Source organism: Molothrus ater, chromosome 13 (assembly GCF_012460135.2).
Source record: "Molothrus ater isolate BHLD 08-10-18 breed brown headed cowbird chromosome 13, BPBGC_Mater_1.1, whole genome shotgun sequence".
NCBI lineage: Eukaryota > Metazoa > Chordata > Aves > Passeriformes > Icteridae > Molothrus > Molothrus ater.
In genome coordinates, this window is record NC_050490.2 from 14099840 (window position 1) to 14116096 (window position 16257).

The following is a 16257-nucleotide window of genomic DNA, read 5'->3' on the forward strand; positions in this document are numbered from 1 at the left end:
AGCCCAGCTTTAAGCCTCAGCAGCTTTTAAACAGAGAACAAAATGATTTCCAGCACTTAAGAACATACTTTTACCTTTTGAAAAGAGAGATAAGGTTTGTGGAGACTCAGAGTCTGATCAGTTCTGCTATTGATCATTAGGGTTATTGTTACTTCGTTTCCTAAAAGGAGTTTTGAATTTAGTTCTGTGGCAACCAGAAAGGGACAAACACAGTGAGGTCACTGCGCTTCCTGCTCCAACATTTGAGGCTGCTTTGAAGCATGACCTGTCAGCAGATGATTCTTAAAGACTTCCAAAGCAAGACCTAATGTTCTTTTGCACATATTGTTCTTTTGTTTTTTCTCTTTAAATAAAAGGCTCCTTCCCCTACTTTTCAAAAGAAAATATGTCTCTGTGGAACTACATTTTACCGCCTTGGAGAACACGATGTTCAGTCATGACACAAATCTTTGTGTAATCAAGAAAGTTACTTCAGGACTGGGAGAGACTTCTGAGACTCAAAAGTAATTTTGGACTTTTTTAACCATTAAAGGTAACACTCCAGCACTGAAACAGGAGCTGTAGAACTCACTTAAGTGCTTCTGGTGGCTGTCAGATGTATTAACTCCCCTGCACATTAACAGCTCTGGTGCCTATGCAAATACTTCTCTTTACCCCTCCCTGCACTGTGGACTCCTGATCATTATAACCTGATCAGAATGCATTTGGAATTTCTATTTTTTTTTTCTATTGCTTTATTGATCACTCTTTTTGAGTCCTGGAAGAATGCCATGTTGCCTTTTTCACTTGATGCAAAATGTACAGTGTGATTCAGCATAAAGAAAGGGAAGAGGAAACACATTGAATGTAGTGACAAACAGCAGAGAAAAGGAAGAGGTTCTGGCAGGTTCTGCAGAGGCTGTGTTGTAATTATGGGCCACAGATATACAGGTAGATAAACAGAAGGGCAGAGGAAGCTTTTATGAAGTTCCTTGGAGCAGTTCCATGAACAGCACAGGCAAGGCATGGCCATTAATCCATGCAGAGAAGTCAGGCCTTGGCTCCTTCCTTACCCTGAGCATTTGGGCTGCCAGAAAATCACAGCATTTTCAGCGGGAGTGATGCCCCTCTGAGCATTTTATTATAGAGAGTGCTACTGAATTTCTCCTCTGAAGTCATTTCAGCTGCATATAGCACTGTTATTTACAGTGTGTGCGTTTGCGTGCGCCTCTATAGGTCAACTGACTGTGTAGGTAACAACACCCACACATCCTCAGGCTTGTGCCTGCCCATGTCAATCCATACCTCATTTGCACTTTATTTAGGCAAGTAGCTCAAAGCTTGAAGCAAAGTCCACGTTCTGTGCATGCCTACGCTGTGCTGGCTGCTCTGGCGTGACTCCACTCCCTTTCCCATGTGCTCCTCCTTCCAAACTCTGTGTCTGCAGCTGTGTGAGGCAGGGGAACACTGCAGAGCCAGCTGGCTGGGAACTGCCTGGAAAATAATGGAAATCAGGTGTCCAGAAGGAGTGTGTGTTTAGATGTGTCTTGACTTTTCTTGGTTTTCCCTGCAGACAGCAGTGATTCTGTATTAGCTTTGTTTTTTTGCTCTCTGTGAAAATCATCTCCTGTTGATGTTTAGATATGGGGAGAACAGAGCTTGGTGTGACTTTTGGTGACTTGGCAGACTCTTTATGCCAGTTGTGCATCTGGGATACAGATGGAGAGACACTAGGGAAAAGAAGAAGTCAATAAATGAAATTAATGTGGGGATCTGGATGAAAAAGAAAACCCAGATCATATTTTGTCTCATTATGATGCTAGCCAGTTGTAGGGACCAAGGATGACTGTACTCTGAGGAGATGGATGGAAACATATTTAGCAATCTTAGAGCTCTGTTCCAGCAACCCAGCCCAGTGCTGCTCTGCTCTCCATGGAAAGCAGGACCACATATGGGAGGCAGGACTTCCAGGAAAGACAGAAATTGGGACCACATGGTACTTTACATTCTACTTTGGGTTCCCACTGAACTTGGTACATTTTAATGCTCTGGTTTTTTCTGAGGCTTTGGGTTTTGATGATGCAAAAGCATTCCTCTGTTGCCATATTTTTTCAAAGGAAAAGCACGTATTCCAAATGTTGGGCATTAAACTCAGTGCGTGTGTGCTTGCAAGCTTACTGCTGTCTCATTGCTATTGTTTCCTCTTTCTCAGGACATGACCTTCAGCACCACAATGAATCAGGAAAAACCTGTCAAGTCCTCCTAGCTCCCCAGCTGTGCAATTTGCTCTTCCCTCGCTGCTCCCCAGACAGCAGCTTTTCTCACCCAAGGCACAGGAGCCAGCAAGTCACAAATGACAGCTGAAAAGTGAAGCATTACCAAAAGCTGCTTGAGGCTCTGTCAGAGAGAACCTTTATATATAATTCTCCTTCCAAGCCTGGGAAGCTGTGCATCCCATCAGTTCCAAAGAGCGGAGAGAAGATATGTTCAAGTAACCGACACCAGGAACTGCACAAACCCATTTTAGAATATCTACACAGTGACCTGCAGCATTTAGAACTCTCTGTTCAGAATGGATGATGGATATAGAAACACAAACCAGGTCTCAGATGACTACAGGTACCAGGATGGCAGCTATGACACACCCAACGATGGCTACTACCGGGGCGGGGATGAGCCCGCGCAGGACGAGGATGCCCAGAGTGATGTCACAGAAGGCCACGATGAGGATGATGAGGTCTATGAGGGGGAGTACCAAGGGATCCCACACCCAGATGACATTAAAGAGAAGCAGAAGAAGCGAGCCCCTGCCATGGATGATGAGTACAGAGACCGTGCTGACCTCATGGCCGAGAGGATGGAGGACGAGGAGCAGCTCGCCCACCAGTATGAGAACATCATTGAGGAGTGTGGCCACGGACGCTTCCAGTGGACTCTCTTCTTTGTTTTAGGGTTGGCACTGATGGCAGATGGGGTGGAGGTGTTTGTGGTTGGATTTGTTCTTCCCAGTGCTGAGAAGGATATGTGCTTGTCCAGTTCCAACAAAGGGATGCTGGGTAAGTGCCACTGGCAAACTGCTTTTCTAATGCAGCTAGGAGTAGCTGGACACCTTTTCTAGTGACCAGCTGATTTCAGGATCTTCTGACAACTTTCTTCTTGTGTTGTATGTCATGCATAGTCATGCCTGGGTGGATCTGACTCAGGAGGGGTTCACAAGCTGATGAGCAGCAGAATTGTACCAGAATGTGCTCTGGCCCCAGCGCCAATCTGGTCAGTGTGTGTCACCTGGGCAAGGCAGCTCACAGTCTGCAGGTCCACAGGGCAAAACTCCAAGGGGGGTTCAAGGATAAATAAGTGAAAAGTTAAAGGTGGATCTAGTGACTCAAAATTCAAAGCTGTTAGGAACCACAGGTTTCCCTTTTCTTCAGGCCAGAGTCCCAACAGGCAAATCAACTGTGCAGTCAGTTCCTTCTGCCTGCTAACTTCTCAGTTTGGTCCTATGTCCTGGATCAAATGTAGTCAATGGAGGTTTCTTTTTAGGTCTGTGGAATGCAATTAAAGTGCAGCATGAAGATTAAAGCTGAGGCTACTGGCAACATCCCTTTTGCATCACTACTGACATCTCCCTGAGGTCAAAATACAAAGCTTAGTTATTTATTGGGACTGAGACTGGGTGGAACGGTTTGGATGAACAATTTTTCCCCTTGAACAATAGGCCAGCCAAATTCCAGCAGCCAAAACAGCAAAGCCTCCCAGATCTCCAAGAATCAGGACAGGATCCAGCAGGGTCTGTATTGAGAGCCAGCCACTCAATAGGACAGAGCATCTGGAAGGGAAATAAAATAGCTCTTGGATAACTACTTGGAGAGGGAGAGAGTGTGTCTTGATGGACATGGACTGGCATTGCAGGGAATCATCAGGGACTCTAGGTCATACATGCTGGCCCAGAAGCCCTGTCTGATGCAAGGAAAATGCAGATTTGGGACTAGACCCCAGCCAGTGTCTTCATTCTATTGACATTATTTTCGTGTGACAAAGGCAATAGATAATTATCCCTATATAAACCTCTCCTCTTGGTGTACTGAGGTCATATTCACTTTTCTGTTTCTCTCTTTTTTCATTGAACTTGAGGATTGGGATGTTTCTTTCTATAGTTGGCCAGGTCTGTACTGATTTTTGTGCCTTAAAGAATTTAACAACTTTTTTTGCTTCACAAACCCATTAAAATTTCTAGCTTGAAATATCTCTGGTCAGATATCTAAAAGCAAACCTCTCACAATTAGATCTTGATTTCAAAGGGGCTTTGGAATGCACCAGCTCCCTGTGGGACACAAGGCTTGGTGTCTTTTTAGTGATGAGACCTTTTTTAAAAAGCAGGTCATTTATTTCGGTGACTCTATGAAAGCTGAGATTTTCTGAAACTCTGACCCCATAAATATCTACCTTTGTATAGCTCGGGTTCTGGCAGGCTCCTGAATGAGAAAACTTCAAATGTCACAAGGAAATCTATCTTTGAAGTATTTCTGGCCCAACCACAGGTAAAAATGAACACGAAATCTCCCCAGAGAGCCTGTTCTGCTTTTTCCAGCTCAGCATTTGCAAGGCTGAAAGTTCAGGGTGTTCTGATAAGCTCTGAATAAGCAAGGAGACATTTGGGTCCGTATCCAATCCCAGCTCCAGCCTCCTGCGCACTACCAGAGCTAATCTGGGACTGCTAATGAGGGGAAGAGAACTCTTCTTGCTGCCTTTTCTGCCCACTTTCAAACACAGCCTGTGAGAACCTGATTTTGCAGAACAATTTCTCCTGTCCTTAGCTTGTTTGTTTGGGGGATCTGCTGTCAATCTGCTTGTATTCAAACTATTTCATGACTTCATTATGAGAGGAAAAAAAAAAGGATTTTTCTTAAAACAATAAAAGCTGGCTCATCTTAGTTTGGGGCAGGGAGGAGAGTGGGTGGTTATGGCAGCATGCAGTTGTTATTGACTGGTTGTGTACATGGGGCAGGTCTCTGATTCAGTCCATTCAGTCCAGTTTATTTGTTAAACACCTTTTCTTGTCTGCTGGACATTTCTCTGCTGCTGAGTCTGAGGTTTGTGAGATGGCTTTGTGAAAATGAATTAAGCATGGCTTGGAAAGCCTCACATTGCCCAGCAGTGCTCTGATGTGTGTAATGGGTACCCAGGGCATCAAGAAAAGAGAATGTGATGAACCTGGGGTGGGTAGGGGGCTGCTGGAGGGTGTAGGAAGGGAACAGTGCAGATCTCTGGGGTTGGAGAGGGGAAGGAGACCTCTCTGCCCAATGAGGGGTGGCAGCAGCAGGGAAGAGGGTGTTGGAGGTTTGACAGGGAGCAGGGCAGTGCAGGGACACGAGGCGTGGGTGCAGCCCTGCCTCCAGCACAGCCTCATGTCCCAAATACTGGCCCTGCAAGGAGGCTTCATCTCTTTTCTCAGCAGCTAGGGCATAAGGACAGCAGATATCAGCTTCTCAAGGGGAAGGTTGAGGAAGTGCTATTGGTGGAGACAAGAACAAAATCATTAAAATCTTAGGATAGCTTCAGCTCCCATCCACCTGCAGCTAGAAAAAAATGTATCTCCCACAAAATTCAGTGTCCAAAACAAGCCCATGTCCCTCTGTGAATCCATTCCCTTAGTGGTCTATGGCAGTGCACACTGATCAGGGTTCAATTGCACTTGGAGATTGATTTGGTGGCAATCAAAGAGCCTTCACCTCAGTTTCTAATATTCATCCTGTGCACAAGAGTGTCTGCCCAGGATGAACAGAGGGGTGATTAGAGCAGGCACAGCTTTCCCCCAAGTTATCCCACGGTTTTAGGGAAGCAGGGATATTATCCACACATAAGCTACTGCCCCTTGCCTTATCTCCATGTGCCAATAAACATCCACAGATAAGCTCGTGTTTATTCCCAAGGAACTGATTATCTCCCCAGTTTTTGCTAAGGAAACATAACCAGGTTTTCCCAGGAGCAGTTAAGGTCACTTCCAGGCAGCTGCTAACATTTAAACACACAAGGGCTCAGCCATAACAAGAGAGGCCAGGAGGGAAAAAACAAGGAAACAAGTCAGGTGGATAATGAAACTCCAGCAGAAATAGGAAGGGACAAATAAGAGTGATAAAGCAGATGCCTCCTAAAGACCAATTTAGTGAAGTTCAGCTTCTGTTAAAAGGACATTTTGCATTAAACACTCTGCATATTGCATATTTTTTCTCCCTTGGAAAGCAGTCATGGGAAAATATCAAGCAAACTATGGCCAAATTATGCAAAAATTGCAAATAAACAGATGCCCACGGTGTTTCATGAAATGTGTGAAATGGATATGACACATCTTAGAAAACGTTTACATTTCATTCTGAAAATAAACATCTCACCATCAGATGCAAATTAACAGCTATTTTAGCCCTAAATAGCCTGAGTGGGACAAAATACGTATTTGGAGCTTTTCATTTATGAGAAATGCTATTGTAAAGATGATTTCAGGGGTATTACAAAAATAAAACCCAACAAAAAAAAAAGAAACAACAGTATGTACATTTTAACAGTTTGATTTAATCAACTTATAAGTTGTTAAGAATAAATTTGGTAACATGTAACAACTTTATTTTTACATATTTATTTGAGAGATTAGCCTTGCTGAGCTTTTATCAGCAGTAGACAAAATAATAATTTAATTCTTAAACTTACTGAGACAGAATATTCCTTCTCAGTATGATACAGACTATTGGAAACATTTTCTTTTTAATATGCGAAGGATAATCAAAAGAGTAATAAAATTTGTATTTTTATATTTGCTGAAAAGCGCGTAGTATCATTATTTGGCGAAATATCTTATAAATATATATCTTTACATGCTATAAATCACTTCTTAGAGGACTAAATATTATGTTTGCAAGAGCAATAAGTACACAAGTATAAAAGATAATGACATAGTAATGTTTTAAACGTCTTCACATCCTGCATATAAAAAACTCAAGGCACAGTTAAAGCATCAGCCCTCCCAGATCCCAGAGCTGCAGTTGTGTTATCATCATTTCACAGTTCACTTAACTGAGACAAGGAAATTTTTAAGGGCTTTGCCCATAACTGTAAAACAGCTACACCAAGGCTGAAAATAAAATTGCTTTTTCAGGCTCCCTTCTCCTTTTTATGATTTATTGATAATTTTTTTAAGGAGAATATTATATCACAGACTCTTAAACTCCCAATGCCAGATTAAAAAAAACTAGTAAAAAAGATCCTATAAGTAATTATGCTTTTATGTAGCAACTCAAGCTTGGCTGTGCGAGTCAGGTTAAATAGAATGTGTACAACATGCCTGCTTTTAGTTGTGTGAAAAGGATGTTTTATTATCAGCTGAGATAAAATCTGCTCGCAGCTTCTCATTGCCCTGAATTCACCTGATATGACAGTAAATCCTAATCCCCTCTGCAGAGCTCGATGGCTTTTCTCCATTTTTTTTTCCTGTGGCTGAGCACAGACAAGCCCAGCCATGGCTCCTTTGCTCTGCCATGGTCATTTGCTGCCTCTTTTGCTCCTCCATGGCCATGGACCCCCAACTCAGCGGCCACCACGCCCTGATGAGACCTGCCCATGTCAGGTGCAGATTCCTGGCTGCAAATTTGCTCTTTTGTTGGAAATGCTCAGCCCAAGGAGCATCATCACCATGAGCAGTGAGGAAAAAATAAAGGTGTTTCTGTTTTTGTCATTGAGACCAACCCACATTTTGTGTAGGTCTGATATGGGGAAGAATGGCTGCATCCCCACCTGTAAACACTGTGGGAATTTCATCTGATGCGTTCCAGCGTGAGGAGGTTTTTGTTGGATAGAAAAGGATTTGTTTGGCCTCCTCTGTTGAAATCTTTGCTTTAGCAGAAGGGTTGGGTGGGGGAGAAGCAGATGGTCCCATGAATGCTGTGGTGCTGGACGAGTCCCATGGGGAGATGTGAAGCCAGCTGAGTGTAAGCACCACCCACGCCCCGCTGGCAGCGCCGAGCCCGGCTGTGCCTCCCCTCACCCGTGCTGTGCCACGGCCCCACGGGCTCACCCCAGCTCCAGCTGCACAGCCCCCTCCATCCCAGCAGCCAGACATGCCCAATATCCACACTCAGACCTCCCAAAATGGAGTGCTGCCTTTCCCATGGGAGAGCCCCTTCTCAGTGCAAGAGGCGCGGGCTGTGGAGGGCGTCTCACTGCTTGTATTAACCAACAAGGAGAGTGCAATGGGATGAGCCTTTCCTTTGAGTTCCACTTAAAAGGTCAAGGTGACCATGGGGAAAGCATTAATAAACCTAAAAGGAAGAGCAGATTGAAAATTGCAGGAGGAATGGAAGAAAAGACCACCAGCCTTCAGCTCATCCTTTGTCAAGACCCTCCCATCACTATGGTACAAAAGAGTCAGCACAATCACTGCTTTATTTCTTTCTTTTAATTACTTACAATTGGATCCTCTGCCTTGCCACATCCATCTCCCAAATTGCCCACCTGGCTCATGAAGTTCTGTTTGTGTCTATAAGGTGTATCCCTAACAGATTCTACACCAGTAACAGTATTTCAATTTTGTTTTTATTACAATTTCAACTACAAGATATATAAGGTCCTAATAATTTACTGTTGTTCAAATGCTTTCCCTCTTCAAGAGCCCCTTTTTTTTTACCATAGGGCTGCAGTGGTATTGGCCTGGGATTGGAAGTAAGGTGGGAGCTTTCCCATTCCTGTGGTTACTGGCTCCATGCAAACCAGAGACAACCCTGGGCCCAGGCAGCTTCCTTACCTCCCTGACAGCCCCAAGGACTCTGGAAGCAATTCTTCTCAGTGAGCTCTTTGGCTCAAAAAGCTCAAATTTTCTATTTATTCCACAAGTCTTTGTCCTGTCCTTAAAGGGATTATTTTTAGATGTGCCTCTTCTTTAAGGACTTTAATCCCATTAACTAACAATAGGAAAAATTCACACTTGTGATGCAGATTTAGGTAAACATTGAAATGTTTTGTTTTTTTTTTTTTTTCTGAAACCCTTATAAGTCTACTTTTAACTATATTGAAGCAGTAAAAATACAGTTTATGGCACACCCAGAGCCATATACTGTATCTGCAATATATTCCTTTCCTTATTCCTAGAACTTCAGCTTTTAACTTCAAATTCCTGTCTAATATAGAGCACACAACTTCAGTAAAGGCTAATAAATTTCTTAGTGTGAAAATGCTAAATATGTTACCCCCTTTTCTAGTGGGAATAAGCCCAGTCAGTGGTCACATATTTTCCTTATAACTTCAGCAATGGATGAGTCATAACCCAAAATTTATTCATAGAATTTCAGCTCTTTGGTTTTCCACCACTTTTATGGGAGGCTGTTGCAGACTTTCCCACAGGCATTCTTTATTCTCCAGGACTTGTGGAATAGCCTGCAAATAATGGTTTATTCAGAGTTGTCCTTAACATTTCATCTGAGCACCTTATGTGTCAATTGGGAAGATGATCCCTCCTAGCACAGTCTGTCCGTGTGATTTGAAGCAAAGTTTAGAAGTCAAGGTTCTGGTGCAGACCATTGTAATGTTGTACTGTAGAATATTTGATGGACAGAACTAGCCCAGCAAAACAAATATCATTTTGTGATCTCTTTTCCTGGTCCAACTCTCGTTAAGATTTTAGTTTCCTTGACATGAGCTGGATCTTTTTCAGAGGTAGCAGCCATCACTGTGCTCTCTGGAAGACTGTCTCCCTGCAAAGGGGCTGTTTGAGTAACTATTCCACTCCTCCCTGGGTCCCTGCCACCTTGTTGTCAATCCAGGGCACAGCAATCTGCAAAGCAGACTTTGTTCTGCACCCTGGGTCCCGAGATCCATCAGCTGACAGAGTGTTCTATAGCAGCTACCCCAAAATTTTAATTACATTGGCCAGAACATGCAGTCTTCACCAAAAAAAGACCTCTCCATGATAAGGGAGTGTTCTGTTGATTTTGTTTCAACCCTGAAGCACATATTTCCATAACCAGGATCCTGCCCTCAAAACCTGGCCAAGTAGACAGTCTCTGGTTGTCCCTGATATTTTCTTCACTGCAGATTTTTATTGTTTTAAATTTCTGGGGGATCACACATCAATTGATTTATCATATACAATAACTAATTAAAGCAACATCCTCTAAATGAGTTTGTGACATTAACAGCTCTGCTGTGATTTATCTGCTCGCTGTGTGATGGATGCTGTGTTGCAGAGATCCAATCTTCCTTTCCATCCCAAGTTTGGGCCCCTTAGTCAGAGTCTGCAGGGGTTTGCTTACAAAAGCAGCTCCACTTGATGTCGAGTTTCAAGCACTACCTCATCCCACACTAAGCCCACTCTTCTGGCCAGACAACAGGCTGCCCCTCACCAGTGACTGCAGTAAAACACCAGCTAGAAGACAGTACAATCTCCTCCACCTCCTCCTGACCTGGGACATTTTCCATTACTAAGAGGATTTGGATGAACATCTGCCATCCAGGGATTTTCTCTGGAACAAAAAAAAAAAAAAAAAGAAAAGAGAAAAAAAAAGTTTGGCAGATCATTTTTTGTTCCTCACCAGGGTCTGGCAGTGCTGGCAGGGCTCACTGTCAGATGGGTGGCTGTGATGCACCAGTGAGTAGATACAGGGCTTATCATCACTTCCTTCCTCTGGCTGCCACAGAGTTGCTCCATTAAATGTGGCTCAAGAGCCAGGGGTAAAAGCATTAAGCCATCCAGCACTGCATTAAGTTAAGATCCTTCCTTCAGGAAGTTTTCAGACTGAAACTGTTTTTGCTTTGGCTCACCCTTGCAATTTGCACTTCATTGAACAAGCTGGAGGTCAAAGTTAATAGAAATAGAGATTCCAGACTCTGAGATGTGTTTGCATCTTCTCTTGAGAGCAGTACCTGAAACCTTTACACACCTTCAGATCTCCTCACCAGGACAGCTTGGATCAGGAGGGTAGGGCAGGGAGTGCAAGGATGGGTAGCACAGAGCTGTGTGCTCATGGTGGAGGTACAGTTGGCCAAATCCAGCTCCACAGTTCTGGTACAAAGGCTTTTAATAGACAAGAACAGATTTTTTGCCTTTGACACACAAATCCTGCTGCCAGACACTGTGTGGATTGAAAAGAATCACTCACAGACAGGTGACCCCACTGTGGAATAGGGAGATTTAAGAAATCCAAACCTTTCCCCATCTGATCAATGTGACGCAAGTGTCCTTCAACTGCTGCAGTGGGTCTCTGCTGCATAGCTTTTAATTTAGTAATGCATTTTAAATCAAGTGCAGGCATTTGCAATCAAAAGGAAGACAGGATCAGCTGCCAGATAACTGCATTAACCCTTAGCTAGCTTTGCTGGATGGCACAGAGCTGCCTTCAGCCACCAGACTGATTGTTTTGTTTAAACATTAATAAATTACAAAAACGTTCATTGCCACCTTGTTTTCCAAGTGTATTTGACAGAACAGAACCTGGGGAAGGCATTGGCTCTCAAGAGAAGCCAAACTTGGTTCAAGGTGAGGAAAGAACCTGCAAAGAGTCAACCATGCCTGAAAAATGTTTCTTTTAGCTGGATTTCTTCAATCAGTGAGTAGGAATGTTTCCTGTTAAGGCAGTGTCTTTACTTGCTCAGCATCCAATGCCTTCACCTGAGGCCAGGGATGCAGGGAGCTCAGCTGGTCCAGAACCTGATATGTCCCCAGTCTCCAAACATCCTCAAGCATCATCCCTTTCCTTCAAGAACTCCCTGCACCGCAGGGAAAGCAGAAAGTTCTGCTTCCCAGCCAGCAGATGCTCTCCATCCTGAAATAGCTCAGCCCATCTGGATCACATCCAGTGGTGGTCAGGCCCCACCAGGATCTCCACAGCAGGACTGTGCAGCCTATAGACACAGGCTACAGTCCTGTCAATGGGGTTTGATATGATGCAGGAGGTATTCTTGGGAGCAGCCTCTTGTACCTCTGTGCTCCCCAGGAAAAGCTGTGGTTGCAACCAATTTCTTCTGAACTACATCTGGAAAGTAGATAAAATAAATGGAAAAATATATTCCTGAACCTTTGAGCATTATGAACTAGTGTTATTTACACTGGTACCTGCATTAAAAAAAAGGCAATAAAATCTGAGGATCTTTTGCAGCAGTGGCAGTAGAAGAGCAAAGGACAACTGCCATGTTCTCCAGGAGAGTGGCAAGCACAAACTGAGCAGGATACAGGGAGAATGCCCAGGGTGGAAACTCATTCTCTCCTATTCAGCCTGGCACTAAGTGAGTCATTGAGACTGTCTTTGAGGACCTCATAGCAGAAAATCTAGCGAAGTCAGGTTAAAAAGAAGAATCCATCTTTCTTAACAATATTAGAGAGATAACTCTATAGAGCAAACTGTCCAGACAAGCCTTAGATTCTCCCTTCTCCTGAAATTTTCCGATCAAGACTGCACTCTTGAGTAAGCTGTCCTTTAGTTAGACACCAGCTCTTGGCTCAGTAACCAAGGAAGTAGCTGAGCTACACGAGGTGAGTCTGGGTAACAGACTGATCCTTTCAGACACAGCTGGGAAAAGCAGAGAGTGAAAGAGATGAAACACTGCAAAGAGATTTAGCCATGCTTCATCAGCCTCTCTGCTCTCACAGCTTTCCGAGCATAAACAGCAGCCTGACAGAGCCTCTCCCTACACATCCTCCATCCCACTGCACTCAGGGGGGTCAGAGGAGTTAAGACATCAGACTTCTGTTGTATTGTTGGTGGCACATAGCTGGGACACGTGCATCCTAAGCTGCTTATGCCTGGCCATTGCTTACGTGCAGGGGATATGTGAGCAGCAAGGTTGGGAAGGAAAGATGTGGGGCTGGTCAAATGAGAGTATGTCCATATTGCCTCAAGTGATGCAAGCTCTCAGGCATGAGATGGGAAAATTACTGTCCTGCCAATGGGCAGAGTTTCTGGTGCCTGAGATTTGGGGTGGTTAGGAGTATCTCTATTGCACAGAGTGCCAGGATGACATCAGCTGCCACAGGAGCACTTTCAAATTTGCTTCTACACTGTGTACTATTTCCACCCTGTTAACAAGCTGACTGTCTCTCTCTCCCTTCCAGGCTTGATAGTCTACTTAGGAATGATGGTGGGGGCTGTCTTGCTGGGTGGCCTCGCTGACAAACTGGGAAGAAAGCAATGCCTCATCATATCACTTGCAATCAATGCTGCCTTTGCGTTCCTCTCCTCCTTCGTCCAGGGATACGGATTCTTCCTCTTCTGCCGCCTTATCTCAGGCCTCGGGTGGGTACCTGGTGAATCTGGCCTGGGGCAGCCCCAGCACAGCTGGGCAGTGGGGCTGTGTGGGGTGGGACAAGGAAAGGTGCTCAGGAGATGCATCCCTGGTGCCCAGCCAGGATGGCATTGCCATTTGGGACGTGTGGCTGTGTTACCTCACTCTTGACCAGTAGAGCTGTAATGGTGGGAAAGTTTGGTCATTGATGTTCTTCTGGTACTGCCCAAATTGTGCAGAAATGTGGGTGAGATTGAAAAATGCCCACCTCCAAGGCCTCCAATGAGATCCTCAGCAGTTCCCACTGGCTGCCAGTATTTTGCCTCCCTAAAATGAGTGATTATGAAATAACAAGAGATGTTTAAGCAAAGAGCAGGGTATTACTCTGGGTTTATACAAACTACAGAAAATTCAGCTTTTAGAGCATGAGAAGGATCTTGTACATTTTTTGACGTCTAAAGCCAGTCCAGCCAAAGAGAGATTTGCATTTTTCCTCCAAGTCTCACTTCTGAGCAGCCCATCTGTGAGTGTGACCTTCCCTCATTAAACATGCAATCCTAACCACAAACACATTGAAGCTGACTCTCATTTTTCTCATGTGCTGTTTTTTCTCCTCAGTATTGGGGGCACCCTCCCCATCGTGTTTGCCTATTTCTCTGAATTCCTGTCTCGTGAGAAGAGAGGGGAACACCTGAGCTGGCTTTGCATGTTCTGGATGATTGGTGGCATTTATGCTTCAGCAATGGCTTGGAGCATCATCCCACATTACGGTAATTTGTTGCTTTTGAATTTCTACACCACCACATTCCTGCACCACTACACCACCCCAAACCCTTGCACAGATAATGACAGTTCTTACACATCCCAGCACAAAGAGCAGTGAAAATAATAGATACCTGAAGTGCTCACAGAAGGTCTCATAGATTGATTGCACGATTGACTGATGGATACTGAGGCTGTAGATAGGACTGGATGGGGTTGCTTTCCGTCTAAAGTCTCAAATACATCCCTTGAATTACACTACTGAAGCCTGAGCTCTTAATCTAAATGTCAGCTCATTCAGGGAAAAAAATTGACTGTGATTATGTTGCAAAAATTGATCCAGTTATCAAAAATAACCAACTTTAATCAGGGAATTGCTGGATGCTGTGAATGACAGCAGTGAGCACAGCACATGTGCTTTCCCTTAGCCAGTGTCCACACTATCAGGGCTGTGTACCTGTGACAAATCTGCCCAGCATATAATGGGCTGAAGTCACTTCTGACTTCACCTAAATGGATGCAGGAGTGGAATGGGTTCCCTGCCCTCAGCTGGAAGTGGGAAATAAAAAAGTAGAGGGCTGTAAACTGAAATTTACTTTTGCTCTGAAAAGCAAAAGTCTGCATATCACATGGAATTCCTTGTAACTTGTATATATAATTTAGGAAAACACCAGAAGCAAATATCTACTGGAAAAGATTAATTCCCCCAGTATTCAGTGACACCAGCTGTTTGCAAAATCCTGTTTGAGGAAAGTAGGACAGTTCACAAAACCCACAAAGGAAACCACTAACATTTACCTATCCATCATTTCATTTTTAGCATATTTAAAGCACATTCAGTATAAAGAAATATTCATGCTTTTGATTGACATGACAGAGGCTGCTGGAAAAAAATAGGTAAACTTACTGTAGTGATTTCAGGTAGAAATAATTCTATTACCTGCAACAACATTTGCTTTTAAAAACCCTTAGATATTTACATTACAGTTATTTTTCAGATGACTTTTTGATATTGTGTTTTTGTAGCTTCTTTTTTGATTTCCAGTGTTCCACCTACTCTTTTGGAACTTTGTGAAATCATTAGAACACCATGACAGGCCCAGATGAGACTTCTACAAAACCCATTGTTTGATGATTTCCTTATTACGTGAATAAAATTATTATAGAAAAAAATTATTTTAACACTCCTTATTAGATTTGAGCCTAGGAAGAGTGAATGGAGCAATGTAAGAGAATGAGGCTGTACTTTCCAGTTCTTAGCAGGGGAATACCTAACTTGGTCAAACACCAGGAAAAAAGCAGGAGAAGGGGTATCTCAAATGCAGGATAAGGATTTTGATGTTTTTAAGTTTGAACCCCAGCTCAGGTTTTGTAGGTCTGGGAAAAAAATAAACTTGCTTTTCTTGCTCACTTCCATGAAATGTGAAATACATATGTGATGTAGGAGATGGAAAGAAGCTGTCTCTAAAGCGCCTCTCAGATCAGAGATTTAACCTTTGTAAACCTTCACTGAGAAGTGATCAATTATGGCCCTTATTCCTGCACCATTTTCCAGCCTTACTTGCCTATAGCTGCTCTGAGCTGTTCCTATCACTGGGTGATTTCTAAACTCAAAGATAAAAGAAGGTTTTTAAAAGGCAGAGCCTGAGCATGCTCCAATTTCTGTAATGAACTTGCTGCTATCCACTGAGCACCAGCCTCCAGTACTAAGAATAGAAAACCTTCAACCTGTCCTCATGTCATACAGAGCTGCAAAGTTCTGAGCAGAGAAAAACTCAGAAATCCTGCTCAGTATTTTCACTTGTTGGCTCTTGCTGTTTCCAGGCTGGGGGTTCAGTATGGGAACCAAGTACCACTTCCACAGCTGGAGAGTCTTTGTGCTGGTGTGTGCTCTGCCCTGTATCGCCTCCCTGGTGGCGCTGAAATTCATGCCCGAGAGCCCACGGTTTTTGCTGGAGGTAAGGTGATTCATCTCTGATATCTGCAGAGGATGGCAGGTCCCTAATGTGTCACTGTCTGTCTTTGTCCCATCAAGCACACAGAGCACAAGCTCAGAGGCAAAGCCACTCCTCGTGTGTCTAAACCAGCTCCACAGACTGCTTGAACCCCAAAGGTTGCAGGCTGTGGGGTCAGTCAGTGATGATTAGTGTGTCACTGCCAGGTGGGGTACAGAAGGAAGGTAACAGAGAGGGGAATTTTATCTGTCCAACCAAGGCACTTTGAAAACATCTCACAGAGTTTGGGCATGGAACTGCTGAA

General features: G+C 43.9%; 1 protein-coding gene across 2 annotated transcripts in view; it reads left to right on the forward strand.

The window, feature by feature from the left end:
• SV2B (synaptic vesicle glycoprotein 2B) overlaps positions 1 to 16257 on the forward strand; it is a 65797-nt gene that overhangs the window by 32440 nt on the left and 17100 nt on the right. For both annotated transcript variants that reach the window (XM_036389481.2, XM_036389482.2), the window contains exons 2-5: positions 2192 to 3035; positions 13067 to 13247; positions 13855 to 14006; positions 15823 to 15956. In XM_036389481.2, the coding sequence (XP_036245374.1) occupies positions 2552 to 3035; positions 13067 to 13247; positions 13855 to 14006; positions 15823 to 15956 (951 nt within the window). In that variant the 5' untranslated portion in view covers positions 2192 to 2551. The remainder of the gene's footprint in view (positions 1 to 2191; positions 3036 to 13066; positions 13248 to 13854; positions 14007 to 15822; positions 15957 to 16257) is intronic.